General features: G+C 55.7%; 1 protein-coding gene across 1 annotated transcript; it reads right to left on the minus strand.

The window, feature by feature from the left end:
- Positions 1-4,771: 4,771 nt before the first annotated feature.
- On the minus strand, positions 4,772-14,439 carry RAB11B (RAB11B, member RAS oncogene family). Its single transcript, XM_041763085.1, has 5 exons — positions 14,286-14,439; positions 7,778-7,973; positions 6,871-7,064; positions 6,446-6,526; positions 4,772-5,829 (listed from the first exon to the last, which is right to left on the minus strand). The coding sequence occupies exons 1-5, from the start codon at positions 14,323-14,325 to the stop codon at positions 5,684-5,686; spliced, it is 657 nt and encodes a 218-aa protein (XP_041619019.1). The 5' UTR covers positions 14,326-14,439; the 3' UTR covers positions 4,772-5,683.
- Positions 14,440-18,292: the final 3,853 nt, after the last annotated feature.

The raw sequence follows: 18,292 nt of genomic DNA on the forward strand, positions 1-18,292 counted from the left end.
TTCAACCACTACATATATTATCCACTGATGACACATGACTGGATCAATTTTTTTTTTTTTATGTTGTTGTTGTTATTTCAGACAAATAGGGTTTTGTTTTTACTTAGGAGAATACTAGAGGAGGCTGGCTGCTGGCATTGGTTTGATCAAACAATGACTCTGAGAGTCTCTTGGCCTTTTCTCGTGGTGGCGAGATGGCTGCTGCAGTTCCAGGTATCACATCCTCAATCGAGGCAGGGAGAAGGGAGTGGCATGGAGGTGTTAGCCAGGCCTGCCTTTTATCAGATAATGGTTGCCAAATAATGATTTTTCTGTAAGTGCTAGCTCCACAAAATGTTCCAAGGTGGCTTCTTCTTGTATTTTTACCTGTCCCAGCTCTGGAAGCAACCATTTCTCCAAGGAGCCCCGGTTTTAAGGGGGAACGATATTTAAAAACCAAGATCTGGGGATCCCTGGGTGGCGCAGCGGTTTGGCGCCTGCCTTTGGCCCAGGGCGCGATCCTGGAGACCCGGGATCGAATCCCACGTCGGGCTCCCGGTGCATGGAGCCTGCTTCTCCCTCTGCCTGTGTCTCTGCCTCTCTCTCTCTCTCTCTGTATGACTATCATAAGTAAATTAAAAAAAATTAAAAAAAAAATTTAAAAAACCAAGATCTGGGTGCCAGGTGTCCTGACAGCTACCGTGGTATCAATTCTTACTTTTCTCATTGTAATATGTATGTATGTATGTATGTACCTATTTATAGATATTTATCTACCTGTGTATCTATCATCTACCCATCCATCCATCATCCGTCCATCTTTAAAACCATGAGCGTACACCAATAGCCCTAATTCTTTTTTTTAATAGCCCTAATTCTAATCCAACACCAAAATTTACTCCAGACACTTCATGTGTTTCTAACCTTCCTTCTCTGACTCCCAGGATCCCAAATACATTTGCTCATTTTTCTGCTTCCCCCACCCCTGCCATGTGAACCCTAACTCCTAGATACACTGATCAAGACTCAGCCCCAGACATATACATCCTACTCAATTCCATACCCATTGAGCACACTGATTGGAAGTTTGGCTCCCAAAAAGGAGTTAAATTCATGCATTTTAATTAAAAAGCAATCAGTCACTTTTGAAGGCTTCTTGGAAATCAACTCAAAATCCTGAAAAATTAGGAAATTCGGACATTAACAAGAAAGGGAAAAAATTAAGTATTTATGCTGACCTTTACAATCTGTACCTGAGGGTAAGCACATAGATGAAGGGAAATTTCTCTTTATTCCAGAAATAAATGCAGGAGGCCAGATTTTGAATACAACCGTTTTGTAACCACTAATGGATTGTGAATCTAGGTGATGCTTTGCAGCAGCTACAAAGCATCACAAATAAGAGACATGCTGCCACCATCTGCCTCCCGGTATGTGCACACATCACCTACAAAGCACTCAGCCCTAAATATGACCACCTCTAGATCTAACTATTCATTTACAGGAAATGCAGGGGACAAAGGCACATGGTGAATAACACCATAGGTCCATAAAGATAAAATGCAGATTGGTGGTTGCCAGGGACAGGGGAAGGGGAAATGGGCAGTAACTTTAATGGGTACGGGGGTTTCTTTTTGGAGTGGTGATAAAAATCCCTAATTATAGTGTGGTGTTTTCACAACCCTATGCATGTCCTAGAAACCACTAGATATACATTTTAAAATGACTAAAATGGCGAATTTTATGTTCTGTGAATTTTATCTCAAATTTTTAAAAAGCAAAAAGGGAGAGACCATAGGGATGCCATTGGCAAAATGCTGACGGAACTACAACACAGATGACCCTCTCCCCCTCCCTTCTTTCATTTTTATCTATTTTTTTAAAGGATTTTATTTATTTATTCATGAGACACACACACACAACACAGAGGCAGAGACACAGGCAGAGGGAGAAGTAGGGTCCACGCAGGGAACCTGATGTGGGACTCGATCCTGGGATTCTAGGATCATGCCCTGGGCCAAAGAAAGGTGCTAAACTGCTGAGCCACCCAGGGGTCCCCCTTCTTTTATTTTTAGAGAGGGAGGGGGTAGAGGCAGAGAGAGAGAATCTCAAGCAGGCTCCATGCTGAGAGTGGAGCCCAACATGGGGCTGGATCTCATGACCCCGAGATCATGACCTGAGCCAAAACCCAGAGTCAGATGCTTAACTTACTGAGCCATCTAGGTGCCCCACAAATGATCCATTTCTTTAAACAGAAAGAGGGGGGCAAGAAAAATAAGAGATAAAAGAAAAATCTATAGGGACTGAGGAGACACATGAACCAACTGGAACGGGGTTTGGATACTGATTCAAACAAATCATTAGAAAATTTCAAGATTAAAAAAAAAAAGAAAATTTAAAGATAATCAGCACTTAGGGTACCTGGGTGGCTCAGTGGTTGTGTTTGCCTTCAGCTCAGGTCATGATCCTGGGGTCCTGAGATCGAGGCCTGCATCGGGATCCCTGCAGGGAGCTCTGCTTCCCCTCTGCCTATGTCTCTGCCTCTCTCTCAATCTGTGTGTGTCTCATGAATAAATAAATATTTTTTAAAAAAGGATAATCAGTGCTTAGATATTTGATGATATTAAGAAATTACTACTCATCTCTTTAGGCATAATAGTATTGAGGTTGTGTTATCAAAATAAGTCTTTGTATTTTAGAGATATATACTGAAACATTTAGGGGGGGAAGATGTCTAGGATTTGCACACAGGAAAGAATGGGGTGAAACCAGATTGGCTGAAATCGGGTGGTGGGCATGTGGGAGTTCATTAGACTATGCTCTCCACTTTTTTTTTTTTTAAGATTTTATTTATGCATGAGAGACACACAGAGAGAGGCAGAGACATAGGCAGAGGGACAAGCAGATGGGATCCTGCCCATTGCAGGACAGGATCCCAGGACCCTGGGAACATGCTCTGAGCCTAAGGCAGACGCTCAACCACTGAGCCACCCAACCATTCCTCTCCACTGTTAAATAACATAATTTAGGTTAACACAGTGCCTTGAAAAATTAATCACAGAATTACCATATGACCCAGCAATTCCATTTCTGGCTATCTACCCAAAAGAATTGAAAGCTGGGACCTGCTCGCATATCATACACCCGTGTTCACAGCAGTGTTATCCACAATGGCCAACGAGTGGAAGCAACCCAAGTGTCCATCGATGGATGAATGGATAAACAAGAAGTGGGATATCCATACAATGGACTATTATTCAGCCTTTTATTAGGAAATTCTAACACCTGCTACAACATGGATGAACCTTGGAAGACATTATACTAAGTAAAATAAGCCAGTCACAAAAGAACAAATACCGTATGATTCCATTTACAGGAAGTCCCTAAGAGGAGTCAAAATCACAGACAGGAAGCAGACGGTGGGAGCCAGGGGCTGGGGAGTCAGCGTTTCATGGGGACAGGGTCTCGGTTGTGCAAGATGAAGGGTTCTGGAGGCGGATGGTGGGGATGGCTGCTTAATGCTGAATGTACTTAATGCCCCTGAGCTGTGCACTGGAAAATAGTCAAGACGGCCAATCTGATGTTGTGTATTTTACCATTTAAAAAAAAAAAAAAAAAAAAAGGCTTAAGAGCAGTGCCTGGCACTGAGCGAACATGCTGGGATTAATTTACTGAAATCAGAGTAACCGAAATAGCAACACTGGACTGTGACCCCCGAGGGGACAGTGTTGTCAGTCTGGTTCCCTGGTATGAGCCTTGGACCTGACCAGTCCACAGAGGCTCAGATTTGATCCTTGGGCTACCCAAAACCCTCCAGGGTGCCTCATTACTTCACTCGGCCTGCCTGAGGATGCTGCCCACCCTCTGCCCTCTCCACGCACACCAGCCCAAATCCAGATTCAGCACCCCCAGGGTCTGGGCAAATGGCTCCTGGAGTGTATGTGGCCCCATGAGATCCCCTGCTATCCTGTTGCTGGCCTTGGCTTGGGGTGCTCCCTGGCCTGGAGCACACACCCTGGCTCACTCCAACTCCCCTACAGGAACAGCCCCCTGTGCCTCAGGGCTCTTCTGGAAGGGCTGTCTGGGTTTGCCCAGCTCTCCAGGCAGGACAGCCAAAGCCTGAAGTTCGGAGAAAGCAGACCCGTCTCTGGTGGGTCTTCTAGGGGTCAAGGGCGTAAGTGGCTTCAGTCAGAGGGTAGAGCATCTGGAACAGCTGCAGGCACTCAGGTGAGAGGGGACACAGTGGGTCACACGGTCAGTGCAGGGATGGGATTGTGGGGATAGCGACATTCCCTCCATAGTAGGAAATGGCTCTGCCCACATGGACCAGGGGAGAAGCTGGACCCTGGGGAGAGGCAGAGGAACTCCAGGCCACCTGCCTCCCCTCTGTCACCAGCATCCTTCCACTGGGCCCTTCCCAAAGGTCAGTCCAGGATGGGGACAGCAGGGGTAGCGCTGGCACCACCAACATCCCCTGGATGAGCCCCTGGAGGCAGCTGTGGGCAGCAGATGGAAGTGAGGACAGTCCAACCCCAGGGCCAGGAATGGGGAGCAGTGGGCTGGGAAGAAGCTGAATACATCCCCCAGCCACAGGGGCAGCTTAGAGAGGATACCCCCCACCACCACCAGGCCAAGGGCCCTGTGGTCAGCTCGTGGGCCTCTGCACTGTCCTGGGTGGCGCTTGGGCCTAGTCTTCCAGCTCCCTGTGGCAGCGGGACATGCGCTGCGAGGAGCCCCGGCCCCAGGCGTGGCCTCCTGGCAGAGAAAATGAAGACAAAGGCGCAGTGGCAGGTTTCTGTACAGGAAGTCGGATTATACATTTTAGTAACGGGCGGAAGAAATGAGGCATCGGGGCAACAGTGCAGGGGCCACAGGGAGAATAAGAGATCGAGAGCTGGGGTTTGGCGTCAATCTTACAAAGTGTATAAAGAATCTGTGTTTCTCTACAATAACAAAAAAACCAAAGGCTACAAGAGCGGTTGTATATACAAAACACGGAGATATTGCTTCACTTGCAAACAGGTTCCTGACCAGACAGGAGACAAGACAGAGGGGAGCACAGGGAGGGAGGGCCGGAGAGCGCGCTGCGTGCAAAAGGAAGGGGAGGGGGGAGAGGGGTCTTCTCCCAGCATAAATCTACAGGCAGGAGCTGGAGTCGCGCACACACGGGAGAGGTCGAAGGCGTGTATCGCTGCTGGCTGTGCGTGGGGGAACGGGGGTGCCGAGAGCCAAGAGTGTCCGCCGGCTCTGGCCCCCTGGCGCCTTGCTCTTCGAGCTGATGCTCAGAACGGGGTTCTGGGTGGGGATCGGGGGCCAGTTGTCGGGCCAACTGGCCGCAGAGGGAGGGAGGTGATCGCTCCCTGGAGTCTGCCGTGGAAAATTGGAAAAGCCTGCTCGGTGTGCCCATCCTCCTTGCCTCTGGCTGGCCCTGTCCGTCCTGCCACCCTCCCCGACCCGCCGCGATGCACACTGGGACCCAAGAAGAGCAGGTGCAGCAACCCAGGCTTCTAGCTTTCCTTGAGCAGGACAGCGGGTACCACTTGACTCCTGTTCTTCCCAGGCCCTGGCCAGCCATGCGGAGCTCGATGGGAGGGCAGGAGCCAGTCACAGAGGGACAGAGAGGGTGGGGCAAGGGAGCACAGAGAGGTGAGGGGCGGGCGGAGGACGAGGACGTGCACGCACGCTCGGACGAGGCGCGGGGCGGTCACAGGTTCTGGCAGCACTGCAGCTTGTTGGGTTTCTGTCCGTCGGTGGTGGGCGGCACGCTGATGTCCACCACGTTGTTGCCAGGGGACTCGTCATGGGCTGCGCGGTCTGCGATCTGCTTCTGTGACACAATGCGGTAGATCTCTGCAGGTAGGGGAACATGGGGTGAGTGCGTTGTGTGGTCGCCCACAATGACTGTCCCCCTGTGGGGCTCATCTGGACCTCCTGCCCTCCGGGGAGCAGCCCCAAGGCTGAGCTCAAAACCCCTCTCAAAGGCCCCGACTGTGCCCCCATCATGGCAGGGCAGGGGGAGACAGGCTCCCACCGGTCACCCAATGCTGACTGTGTGCTCAGCAAGAACGGGACCCGTGTCTGGTCACAGATGTACCCCCGGCCTGGCCTCTTGTCCTATATGATCAGAGGCCCCCTCCTCCCAGAATAAGCACCCAGGGGCCTCGGGGCCCAGTGTCCCCCTGGCTAACCGAGCTGGCTGCTCTCTGGTGGAGCCATGGCAGAGGGGTCCTGCAGAAGCTGGGTGGAAGGGGTCTCTACATCCTGAGTGCCAGCAGGGCCAGGATCTGGCCTAATCCCTAAAGCACGCCGCATCTGTCCCGTGTCCAGACCGACTTGCAGGTTTAAAGACTAAAGCTTCTCCGGCTGTGCTCTGGAGCATGCAGTCAGAGTGGCTGGTGCCCTTCCCAGGCCCCCCCACGATGGGCATATTGGGGTTACTATGGCCCCAGCCAGGCCCTGTGACCACCTGTGAGGATGTTCTTGAAAGCTTCCTCTACGTTGGTGGAATCCAAGGCTGAGGTCTCAATGAAAGACAAGTTGTTCTTTTCTGGAACAAAAAGAATATGGCCCAGGTGAGCAGTGGTGGAGCAGGGGGGCGCTGCCCTGCATCCTCTCAGGGACCCTGCTTGCCTGCCCACTTGCCTGGCCCATGAAATGAATGGTTGGGGCCAAAGGGATAGGATCGAGATGACCACACCTCAGGAAGGGGTAGCTGATACCGAGGCCATAGCCAAGACAGAGAAGACGACAGGGGTCTGGGGGGCAGGGCAGCTGCCCGCCTTCCAGATGTTTCTCCAACGCCTCAGTCACCATCTCGCTTTGGGGAATGTGGCCCCGGGAAGGCCTGGGCAGGCCCCCTGGCCACACCTGCTCCAGCCCAGCTTGACTCACCGGCAAAGGCACGGGCCTCGTCAGTGGGCACGGCCCGCAGGTGGCGAAGGTCACTCTTGTTGCCCACCAGCATGATGACGATGTTGCTGTCGGCGTGGTCCCGCAGCTCCTTCAGCCAGCGCTCCACGTTCTCATAGGTCAGGTGCTTGGCGATGTCATACACGAGCAGTGCGCCCACTGCACCGCGGTAGTACCTGTGGGGGCAGGGCGTGAGCCAGCTGCCAGGGCCCCCCACGACCCCCTAGCCCGGGCTCTGTGGGCAGCAGCCCCTAGGCCCCCACACACAGAGCAGGAGGCACAGGGCCCGCTCAAGGGGTGGCCACTGCAGCTTCGAGGGAGACAGGTGTGTCCTGAGGTTCTGGCTCTGCTCCCCAGGTTCAGCTCAGGAATACAGAGCCAGAGGAAGAAGTCTGGGACCTGGGGTCAGAAGACACTCATAAAAAGGAAGAAGGAGAGAGCCACTGCTGGGCACAACCTCTGATGCCCACCGTGGCTCAGCCAGCCCGACCACCAAGGAGACAGATGGCCACATGTCCACCCCGAAGGATTAGGGACATGAGAAGGTGACCAGGCTTTGGTGGAGGGAGTCCCAAGGACACAACTGGCTGAGGACCACAGAGAGGTGACCCTCACCGTGCGGCCAGCATCCAGAGAGATCAGAGCCTCAGGGGACTCCAGGGGTCAGAGGGAGCGAAGGACATGGCTACCCTAGGGTCACAGTGTGGCCAACACTGGGTATTGGTCTCCCCAATGGTCCCACAGTTCCTGGAGGTCCTGTCCCACCACCCTGGGCTGCCCGCTGTGCAGAGGTGTGCTCTCCCCTTCTCCTGCCCAACTCCTACCCGTTCTTCAAGGCCCACCAGCCCACCGCCGTGGCTGCCTGCATCTCCCCAGCCCCGGCACTCACGCGGAGGTGATGGCACGGTAGCGCTCCTGCCCGGCGGTGTCCCAGATCTGCGCCTTGATGGTCTTGCCGTCCACCTGGATGCTGCGGGTGGCGAATTCCACGCCGATGGTGCTCTTGCTCTCCAGGTTGAATTCGTTGCGGGTGAAGCGTGATAGCAGGTTGCTCTTCCCCACGCCCGAGTCCCCAATGAGCACCACTTTGGGGGGCAGGAGGGACATAGGTGAGACTCTGCAGGCCAGCTTCCCCGAGCCAAGGCCCAGACACCACCCATGTGCACCTGCAGGACTGTCAGGGGCACTGGGTGCTGCACAAACTTGAAAGTCAATGTCAGAGCAGTCGGAGCCATCCTGGAGCCCAGGGCACCACATTCCCTGGTGCAGAAGCAAACAGGGGCTCAGGACTTCTGCAAACACAGCCACTGTGGGTGGCATAACACCCCAGCTGTCTCCGGTCCTTCGGAGCAGGGCTGCCCCCACTGCGAGGGCTGGACCCAGACATCTCAGCAGGTATGTCTTAACCTCTCTGGGCTGCCTTTTCTGCAAGAGGGGGACTCAAGGAGAAATGGCAGGATCAGAACTCCACAAGCACCCAGCATGCTAAGACAGGCCGGGGAGTGGTCATGACCAGTGTTCTTCCAGGTTCTTACCAGAAGGGCCGGTCTCCAGAGCTCTAAGTAACAGGAAATGAGGAGTCTCGCCCCCACGCCCACCCTCACAGGGAGCTGCTATAAGCAATCCCACATGCAGCCGTGGCACAGTCGGAGCTGGCTCATGCGGAACAGGAATGTGCCCTCTAGACGCAGCCATGAAGGCACAGAGCCTGCCACCCTGACACCCCCAGAGCCAGCCCTTCCTGCAGAGACATCCGGAGCACGAGTCCTGAGCACAGCAGAGCAGGCCCCTCCAGCCTCTCCCGGTATCCTTCTCTCTAACAAGGTTCCTGCCCCAGCCAGAGAAGCATTGTCCCAAGGGGCCAAGGCTCCCCAGGCTCTGTGGCAGGGCCACGTGAGACGCTCCAGGAGAAGTGTGAGCCCAAGAGGCTGTCCCTGGACCCGAGACACACTGCGTGTCATGTCTGTGTTCGCACGGTGTGTGGGCCCCGCTGGCACCCCCGGGTGATGTGCAACGCAGAAGAAACAACACACGGCGTCTGTCCAGACACGCCAGAGAGACCACATGGATCCCCCACATGTGGATCTTGGGCTCTGGCACCCAGGGTGGGTCTGTCCAATGCGAAGACGTGGGGGCTGTAGGCGTGGTCACCCACAGCACCAGTAAAAAGCTCTTCCTCGAATGGAGATGTGCATGCCCCAATTCCCACGGCCTCTGACCGCCTTCGCCGCCCCCACCCTGGTCCACACCAGCCGCGGGGCCGCGTCCTTGCGGTTACTCACAGCCAACCAGCAGGCTGTTTTCCCGGAGGCCACCAGAGGGCGGCCCTGGGCACCCCAGCCGGTCCCACCGCTGCTCCGCCCACAGCCCTCCCAGAGGGCGAAGTGCAAATCCACCCGCAGGCCCCGGCAGGGCCCTCCCCACGCTCCCCCTCGCCCCCCCCCCCCCCCCCGCCCACTCTGCTGCGGCCACTGGGCCTCCTCGCCCGGCCTGGGAGATACCCAGGGGCGCCTGCGCTCCGCTGGGCCCGTTCTTCCCGGGTACCCGCCCGGTGCCTGCCTAGCCACCCCCCCCCCCCCCCCCCCCCCCCCCCCCCCGCCGCCAGCCTTGACTTCTTTGTTTTCTGGCCATCCCGCCACGAGGGCGAGGGGCTCAGGCAATCGGATTCCCTGCGGCGGCCCGGGACCTGGTGCAGTTCCCCGCACACAGGAAGCATCCGATCAACGTCTGCTGGAAGAACAAATTCCAAAGTGGCTGGTGCAGCCTCCCAGGCCCACCTGCCTTCACACGGGGGAGCCGCCCGGGTTACCCTCCTCAGGTGACCGGGGAGGAGCGGGCAGGTGAGGCCACCCCCAGGCCCCCGCACCCTCTCTGGGCTGGCTGCCTTAGAGTCAAGAAGGCTGAGAACAAGAAGAACGTCTAAGGAGCCTGTCCCAAGAAAGCCCTCGATGGGCACCGTGTCACGTGAGTCGCAGGTGACCTTTATGGGTTAGAAAGCAGGCGAATCCCAAGCACAAGGCACTGTGGGCCCGTGCCTATTCACAGGCTCGCTCCGACCTCCTAGCCATGCTCACCAGACAGTGACTTGCCCAGGGCCACCTGGCTGGAAAGTTGTCCATCAGGATTTGAACCCATGCCTTCTGCGTCCAGGGCTGAACTCAGGGATCTGGGTGCAGCCTCCTCCTTTCCCACCATCTGGGGCACCCTGGCCCTGAGTAGCTGGCAAACTCCTGCTCATCCTTCAAAACCCCTCAAGTCAGGCCTCTCCGCTCTTCTCAAACCACCATGTGGCCCAGCCCGTGTGACCTGCGATAACAAGGCGTGTTCTTGCTGACCTCAGAGAAAGGTGGAAAGAGGTGATGGACACGGGTCTGTGGCCCTCAACCATGCTGTGGGGCCCACCACCCACACCCCCAATGCCTCACCTCCTTCCCACGGGGCCAGGGGAACCTGGCCAGGGCTGGAGAGGTTTGCGCACAATTCTTACACCCTCAGGAACAGAGCAGGAAATGAGCCAAGGGTCCCTTCTGGGCCCTGTCCTGTGGCCCCTCCAGCCCCTCCCACCCTTCCCAGCCTCTAGCCTCAGGCAGCATCAACTCTGCCCTGGCCTAGCCAACAATCTCCTCAGCACCTCGGGCCAGGCCCAGCCCTGAAGGCTTTGTGGCTGCCTTCTCTGGGCCACCCCAGGAGCAAATGCTTATACAGTTGGGGACACTCAGCCCAGAGTGCCCAAGTTGCTGGCCCTGCGTAACCCAGTGAGAAAGTGGAGGCCAGAGCAAGATGAGAGCCACCAGCCACTGCCCAGATGAACGGCAGGAAGGCCGGGCTACTTGGACCCTCCCGGCACACGGCGCCCGACGCAGAGAGGTGGCCAGTGGGGCAGCGGCCAGGCTGGCCCCCCGTGCAGGCTAGGAATGAGAACAGCATTGTCCAAGGCACAAGTGACCCGTTGTCTTGGGGAAATAAAGGGCCCTTGAGGACACAGCCCGTAGAATTTCCACAGAAGTTGGTGGCCTCACTGGCTGGGAAACGGCCCCAATGGACGTGCCACTTGGCTGGCAGAGAAGGCGAATGTAGTTGGCAAAAACGAAGAGCTGGCACCTCTTGGAGCCCTGGGTCCTCTGACCTGCCCATGACAGTGTGGAACCCCTGGGCCCCACACTCTGACACCCAAGTGGGCTGTATGGCCATCTGGGTGGGGGGCTGGCTTCCCTACCCCAGGCAGAGCAGGACCCTGTTTCTCCTCCAGGAAGCCAAGCCTTGACCACCCCAGGCCCCAGGGACCGGCACTTGAATGGAGCAGGGGACAGAGAGGCGCCCAGTGCCGGGGCACAGGCAAGGCCACCATCTGCCAGTGGAGGAAGATGCTGTGCTCAGGTCCTTACCAGTGGGTCTGGTGGGGGCCCGGTGCAGGCTGGAGAGCCAGGAGGGTGAGCACTGGGGCTGGCCTGCTTCCTGGGGGCTGGCTGCTACTCTCGCCTCGCCCCCTTTCCCAAAAGGACAGTGGCACTGGGGAGGACAAAGCCCAGTGCACAAGGCCCTGGGTGACCACGGCAGCTCCCCGCTCCAACCCACATCCTCGTAGGCAGGATGAGTGGCTGGGGGAGCTCTCGGGAGTCCTTGGTGTCCCTTTGGACACAGCTGCTCCCACTGTGGATCCTGCAGCCTGGACCACACCAGAGGTCAGGGGTGCCCCCAGGGGCTGATCTGTAGGCTGGGGAAATGGCCCATGGCTGACGGATAAAATGTTAGCAGGAGGAACGTGAGGATCTATAATTAGGTACAAATAAACAACCTTTCTCCTGGGAGAGGCGGGGGAATGTGCAGGCAGGAACACAAACAGCATGTGGGGAAAGCACCCCGGGGGGATCTGTTGGCCTTGGTCTCAGAGGTCAGGGGAGCCAACGTGTGATGTGGCTGCCAAAATAACCAAGGCAGTGGCGGGAGAGCTAAAAGGAGGGCAGTCCGTGTCCCGAGGGAGGAGTGCCAAGGGAAGGCCACGGGGGTTCTTAGGAGGGTCTGGGGGACAGACCACGCCTCTATCTAACACTGTCTACCAGTGGCAGGTGATGTGTCCCTAGTGGCTTGCCTACCTGCTGGCTTCTTTCCTTCCTTATGTGCCAGACCCACAGAGTTTCCTTTTCCTGTTTGAGTAAAAAACTGAGGGGATTTCAGGAGAAATATGCGCAGATAGCACGGAGACCGCCAACAAGACATACGTGTAAACAGGAGGTCTCAGATGACCGCAGTCTGGGAAACACGGCCCTTGCGGGCTCCACTTTCACTCCTAACCCTGCCTGAGAAGGTCAGCAGGACACCTGCTGACTGAGAAAAGGAGGCTAGTGGGGGAGGGCAGCAGGGCAGGCAGCTCCTAACATCCCCCCCCCCACCGCGCCAGTTGCTGCCACCGAAGCCAGATCTGTGCTTCCAGGAAGTGGACTCTGGAGATGAGTCCCAGGAAGCACACAGCCGCTCCATTGCCCCTGACCCAGTAACTGTACTTCTGGGAACATACTTCAAGGAAATAACCCAAAGGGCAAAAAGATGACTAGTGCAAACACTCGAGCTGGGTTATTTATATCAGCAGGCGGCTGAAAATAACAAGGGGGAAATGGCCATAGAAAGCTGGAGGTGACTACTGGGGGAAATGCCTCTGGCCCTGGCAGTCCACATTCAGGGGGGACCCAACCGGGACCTGGGGAACGGCCACCTCTGGCCCCAGCTGCAGCAGGATGGAGTCCTGGCCACCTGTGGCCAGTCCCCAAAGCCCGGGCAGAGCTTCCCCCAGCTCTCATGTGACACCCCAGAGTGCTGTGGGCATCAGGGCCTTGGCCTGATACCTGCTGACCACACAGCTTCACCTGCCAGTGACATATGAGCCTGCATGCAGCTCCCCAGGCCCATGATGCTGCGTGACAACTCTGGGCCTCTGTGTAGGCACTCTGCCAGCCCAGAAGCCTTTCACCACATGGACATCCCAGGTAGGGAGTGCGCCACCCCCACTCTCCACATCTCCAAGGCCCCCAGGCTTCCAGCCCCAGCATGCGGGAGGACACCACAGACACGATGGTCAGTGATGGACATGGACTGCGCTCCCAGGGGCAGTCAGGTTTCCCCAGTGAAGGGACGGTGCCAACAGCTGGTGTGAGAGCAGACCCTCACACTGCAGGCAGGAGGCAAAGGTGCCTCAAGCGGGCCTAGGGTTAGCTTTCATGGGCAACCACTGTCAGCCAGGGAGCCCAGAACAGACCGCCCGGGACCTGGCCAAAGCCCAGGTTGGCACAGGAGGCACTGTGAGGTCAGTGACTTTTTTTTTCTTTTTTTCTTTTTTAGATTTTATTTTGAAGTAATCTCTACACGCAAACTGGGGCTTGAACTTGCAACCCAGAGATCAAGAATTGCATGCTCTGCAGACTGAACCAGCCGGGCGCCCCCAAAGCCTGTGACTCAAGTCAGGCCACAACCCCAGCGATTGGAGGAGTCTCCCCAGCTCCAGCCGCAGGGTGAGGGAGCTCGGCCAGCAGCAGTTGCCTGACCTGCCACAGCCGCACTGGAGGCTCCTAGAGCCCTCTGTCCCTTGGGCAGGGACGATCCTGCAGCAGGTTGGCCGAAGCCTGGCCCATGGGGACGCAGGTGCGGGGGGAGGTGGTCTGCCAGGCTAAAGCCTACGGCTGACCTGGGTTCAAATCCTGCTCCAGCATTTTTCAAATGTGCCCTGTCTCTCTGGGTCTCAGTTTCCGGATCCACAGAAAAAAGAAGGTGGCTATTATCCCCTGAGCCCAGCACACACACTCCTCCCCCCACGCCAGGCGCCCCTCCGCACAGTTCTAGGTCAGCCCCCCAATCCAGGGTGCCCCCCCATCACACATCTCAGCCCCTCGCATCCTCTCGCTCTCCGGGCCCCGCCCCCAGGCGAGCTGCCACCAATCAGAACAGGCTCCTCCCACTCTGCGAGAGCCCCACCCCGCGCGCCCAGTCCCAGCCCACTTCTTGGACACGCCCTCCGCGCCTTAGCCACACCTCCTGAGGCCCCGCCCCCAGCACGGAGGCCGCTTGTTACCCAGCCCGGCCCGCCAAATGCAGGGGAGGCCCCGCCCCCGGAGGCTCCGCCCCTAACGGCCTCTCCCACCGCCTGGGGCCCCACCCCCTCCGGGCCCCGGCCCCGCCTCGGCGCATCCAGGGCCCCCAGGCCTCCCGAGGCCGCCCGCTCCGCACGGCCGCGCACTCCAGCCCAAAGCTGGCCGAGCCCGAACTGCCTCGGCCTTCCCGGCTGCCTAACCGCCGGGCCCCAAGACTCGGGCTCCGGCCTGGGCCCAGCGGCCTGGAGCGCAGCCTCAGCCCGCCCGCCCGCTGCCTCGCCGCCATCCCCTCGCCCGTCTGTGTCCCACCGACCGCACCTTTGAATAGGTAGTCGTACTCGTCGTCCCGGGTCCCCATTGTCCTGGCGCTTCCGGCGGGATCGGCGACTCCGCAGCCCCACCACAAACACCCGACGGGGGCGGAGCCGGCGCCGCACAGAGCGGCGGCTGGATCACCAATCAGAGGCGGGTGGCGTAGCGACGGGCACCCAGGGCAGCCAATCACAGGCGGAAGCAGAGCCTCAGGGGTGGGCGCGGCCTGGGACCCACCCTCCTCGCCTTCGGTCTCCTGGAGAAAGGCGGAAGGAATGCGGACCTTTCTGAAGTGACGGCCGCGTTAGCCTATCAGAGGCGGACTCTGGAAGGCAGGGCGGAAGACTGCAAGAATGAAACAGATTGATGGCACGGGGAACCAATGAGAGGCTTGATTCAGGCGGTCCGGGAGTACCAGAGGACCTGTCCGGGAAGGGAAATGGGGCTACGTCCAGGTGATGTTACGCTATTTAACGTCCCGATGACGTCATAGGTCAATGGGCGCTGCTCTGCTTTCCCCCCTCGCCGCCTCCTCCTCTCACCCACCTTGAAAGACCGTTTACAGGCCTTTGGAGGGATTGGTTGGGTTTTCATCACTATATTTGAGTCATTAAGATACCCCTCTACCTCAGTTTCCCCCCGCTGCAGGATAGGAGAAACTAAACTTGATGAAATCTTTGGAGGCTAACTGGATTATCTCCCTAAAGACAAACCAAATCAACTTTCTGCTCTCTGTCGTTAAGTCTTTTTTTTTTTTTTTTAAGATTTTATTTATTCACGAGAGACACAGAGAGAGAGGCAGAGACACAGGCAGAGGGAGAAGCAGACTCCACGCAGGGAGCCCGACGTGGGACTCGATCCCGGGACTCCAGGATCACACCCTGGGCTGAAGGCAGGCACCAAACCACTGAGCCACCCAGGGATCCCCTGCCATTAAGTATTTAACAAATATTTATAAAGCCCTTCCTGCACGTCAGGCCTCTGCAGCACGATGCCCCCCTTCTCTATCCCCTTACCCTGTTTTATCCCATCTCCCGCCCCGGAGGATTTATCACTACCTGACAGACTGTATATTTGTGGGGGCACCTGCCTGGCTCACTTGGTAGAGCAAGTGACCCTTGACCTCTGGGCCGTGAGTTCTGGCCCCACTTGGCCCCAGAGCGTATTTAAAAAAACAAACAAAAAAACTTCTTTCTTGACCCATTCATGTCTTTAGTGCCCTGCCAACAGAACACAAGACCTATGAAGGCAAGAAGGACACTGTCTGTCACTGCTGGTGCTGTGACCCCAGCGCTTAGCAACTATTTGATGGGTGATGAATAATGTAATCACTTTAACTATAATTGTAATTATTATAATTGCCTCGTGGACCTCACCCCTGTGTTTTCCAACAGGCATCCAAGACACTAATTTGGCCTCTTTTCCCGCATCCACTCCTCCTCCTGTGACTCCATGTCCCCACACTACCCTCCACCTCTGTTCCCCCCACTGCCCATCTCAGGGCCAGAGGTCATGGACTCCTCTCTCTTCAGCTTTTAGCCTACTGCTTTTCCTGCCCTTCTTTCCTTCAGTTGTCTTGCTGTGTTCCTCCTCCATCCTATATTTCTGATCACTACTCACCCCCCATCCCCACCACCTCAATCCTGGCCCCATCATCACTCCCTGGACCTGAGCTGTTGTCTGTCCCCAGATCTCCCTGCCCTGCCCTCACCCCACACAGTATGCTCTTTCCATTGCGATCAGTCTTTTTTTTTTTTTTTTAATAAAGTAAGCTCTATGCCCAGCGGGGACTCAAACTCACCGCCCCAAGATCCAGGGTCACACGCTCTACAAACTGAGAGGGTCAAGGGCCTCAATCAGAGGAGTCTTTTGTTTATTTATTTATTTATTTATTTATTTAAAATATTTTATTTTATTTTATTCATGAGAGACACAGAGAGAGGCAGAGACACAGGCAGAGAGAGAAGCAGGCTCCATGCAGGGAGCCTATGCGGAATTCCATCCCAGGACCCCGGGATCATGACCTGAGCCGAAGGCAGATGCTCAATCACTGAGCCATGCAGGTGCCCCTAGAGGAGCCTTTAAAACATACGTCAGACCATCTTGCTCCCCTGTTTTAAATTCTTTCAATTCTGGGGCACCTGGATAGCTCAGTCAGTTGAGCTCAGGTCATGATTCCGGGGTCCTGGGATGGAGTCCCCCATTGGGCTCACTGCTCAAGGGGGAGTCTGTTTCTCCCTCTCCCTCTGCTGCTCCCCCTGCTTGTGTTCTCTGGCTCTCTCCATCTCTCTGTCAAATAAATAAACAAACAAACAAACAAACAAATAAATAAATAAATAAAATCTTAAAAAATAATACAAATCTTTCAGTTCTTCCTTTAGTAAATCTTTACTGAGCACCTGCTAAGTGCCAGGCAGTGTTCTAGGTACTGGGGATCCAGCATTGAAGAAGACAACGTCCCAGCCCTCACAGAGCTGGGAGTGTAATGGAGTGAGGCAGACAAGAAGCCAGTACACATTATGCACAAGATAGTTTCACAATCGGAGGCGTGCAGTGAGGGAAATGACTGGATCATGTGGTGGTGTTGCTCCTTAGCTAAGGACCCAGGGAAGGCATCCTGGGGGAGGTGGCATTTGCACTGTTTAGGGGAAGAGGAGGAGGTGCTGGGAACAGCATTTCTAGGGGGACACAACAGCAAGCAAGAGAGACTCTGATGAAGTCTGTTCCGACAGCCAGGTGGCTGTGGTGGCTGGAGCATGGGGTCCAGGTGTCAAGAGATGGGATGATGTGAAAAAGCGAGACTGGAAGCCAGACCAGAGTGGACCCTCCCAGGCCTTGTCAGCACACCCCTGGGTAGTTGGCTTGAAGCCCTGCCCATTCCTGCATACCTCCAGTTCCCTCTCCTGGCTTCCTGCCCAAATGCTGCAGCCAGGTGGGGCTATTAAATGGTTCCCTAGTGAACTTTACTTCCTGCCAAAGCTGCTAGACTTCTGCTTTCACTGTGCCCTCTTCCTGGAATGCCATCTCCCTCCCCCATCTTCTTTTTTTTTTTCCTCCCCCATCTTCTTTGTAGAAGTTTCATCCTTCTTTAAAAAACTGAGTCAGGGATCCCTGTGTGGCGCAGCGGTTTGGCGCCTGCCTTTGGCCCAGGGCGCGATCCTGGAGACCCGGGATCGAATCCCACATCGGGCTCCCGGTGCATGGAGCCTGCTTCTCCCTCTGCCTGTGTCTCTGCCTCTCTCTCTCTCTCTGTGACTATCATAAAAAAAAAAAAAAAAAAAAAAAAAATTAAAAAACTGAGTCAAAAGCCATGTCTCTCTACCCTGAAGGCTTTTCTCCTGTCTGGGTCATGTTCTTCTGGCCCACACCCTCCCAGGATAGCTTATAGTGATATTAGTAATGATGAATTATATATATATATATATATATATATATATATATATATATATATATATAGGGAGAGAGAGAGAGAGAGAGAGAGTGTGTGTGTGTGTGTGTGTGTGTGTGCTATGAGCCAGACACTGTTTGGAGTGCTTTTCATTTACTGCTATGTGAAATCCTTACAGCACCAGGAGAACAGAAAGGGGTGGGGTACCAGAGTGATCCCCCCTCCATTTTCCAGATGCAGGAACTGAGGCCATGGAGCTTTAATAGACTATCTCTAGTCAACCAGGAGAATGACGGGGCTGAAGAGCTCTGACTCGAGGTGGACGGGTCTGGAATCACATCCTGGCTCTTATTTGGTTCCCAGTCATCGTGATTATTCTCTGCATTGAGATGGAAGAGGTGGTGATGACAGGAGAAGGGACAGGGTTGGGGAGATAAGCTCTCTTGGCAGAGCTGGAGAATCAGGAGGGCATAGGTGAGGGAACCCCCTACCACCCACCCCAACCTCTACAGATGGGACTTCCTGCCAGTTCCAGCCACAGTGGGCTCAAGGGAGATTCTGCAAGCCCTTCTGGTACAAGACACCTCCAAACGTGGAGCCTGGAGAAGGTCTGGCCTCCAGCTGA

This window comes from Vulpes lagopus, chromosome 7, assembly GCF_018345385.1.
Source record: "Vulpes lagopus strain Blue_001 chromosome 7, ASM1834538v1, whole genome shotgun sequence".
Classification (NCBI taxonomy): domain Eukaryota; kingdom Metazoa; phylum Chordata; class Mammalia; order Carnivora; family Canidae; genus Vulpes; species Vulpes lagopus.

Bases quoted from the DNA above. Each gene is read 5' to 3' on its own strand.
- RAB11B (XM_041763085.1), bottom strand. From the start codon at position 14,325: ATGGGGACCCGGGACGACGAGTACGACTACCTATTCAAAG. The intron at 7,974-14,285 runs GTGCGGTCGGTG...TGCCCCCCAAAG, and splicing joins GTACGACTACCTATTCAAAG to TGGTGCTCATTGGGGACTCG. The intron at 6,527-6,870 runs GTGAGTCAAGCT...TTTTTGTTCCAG, and splicing joins CGAGGCCCGTGCCTTTGCCG to AAAAGAACAACTTGTCTTTC.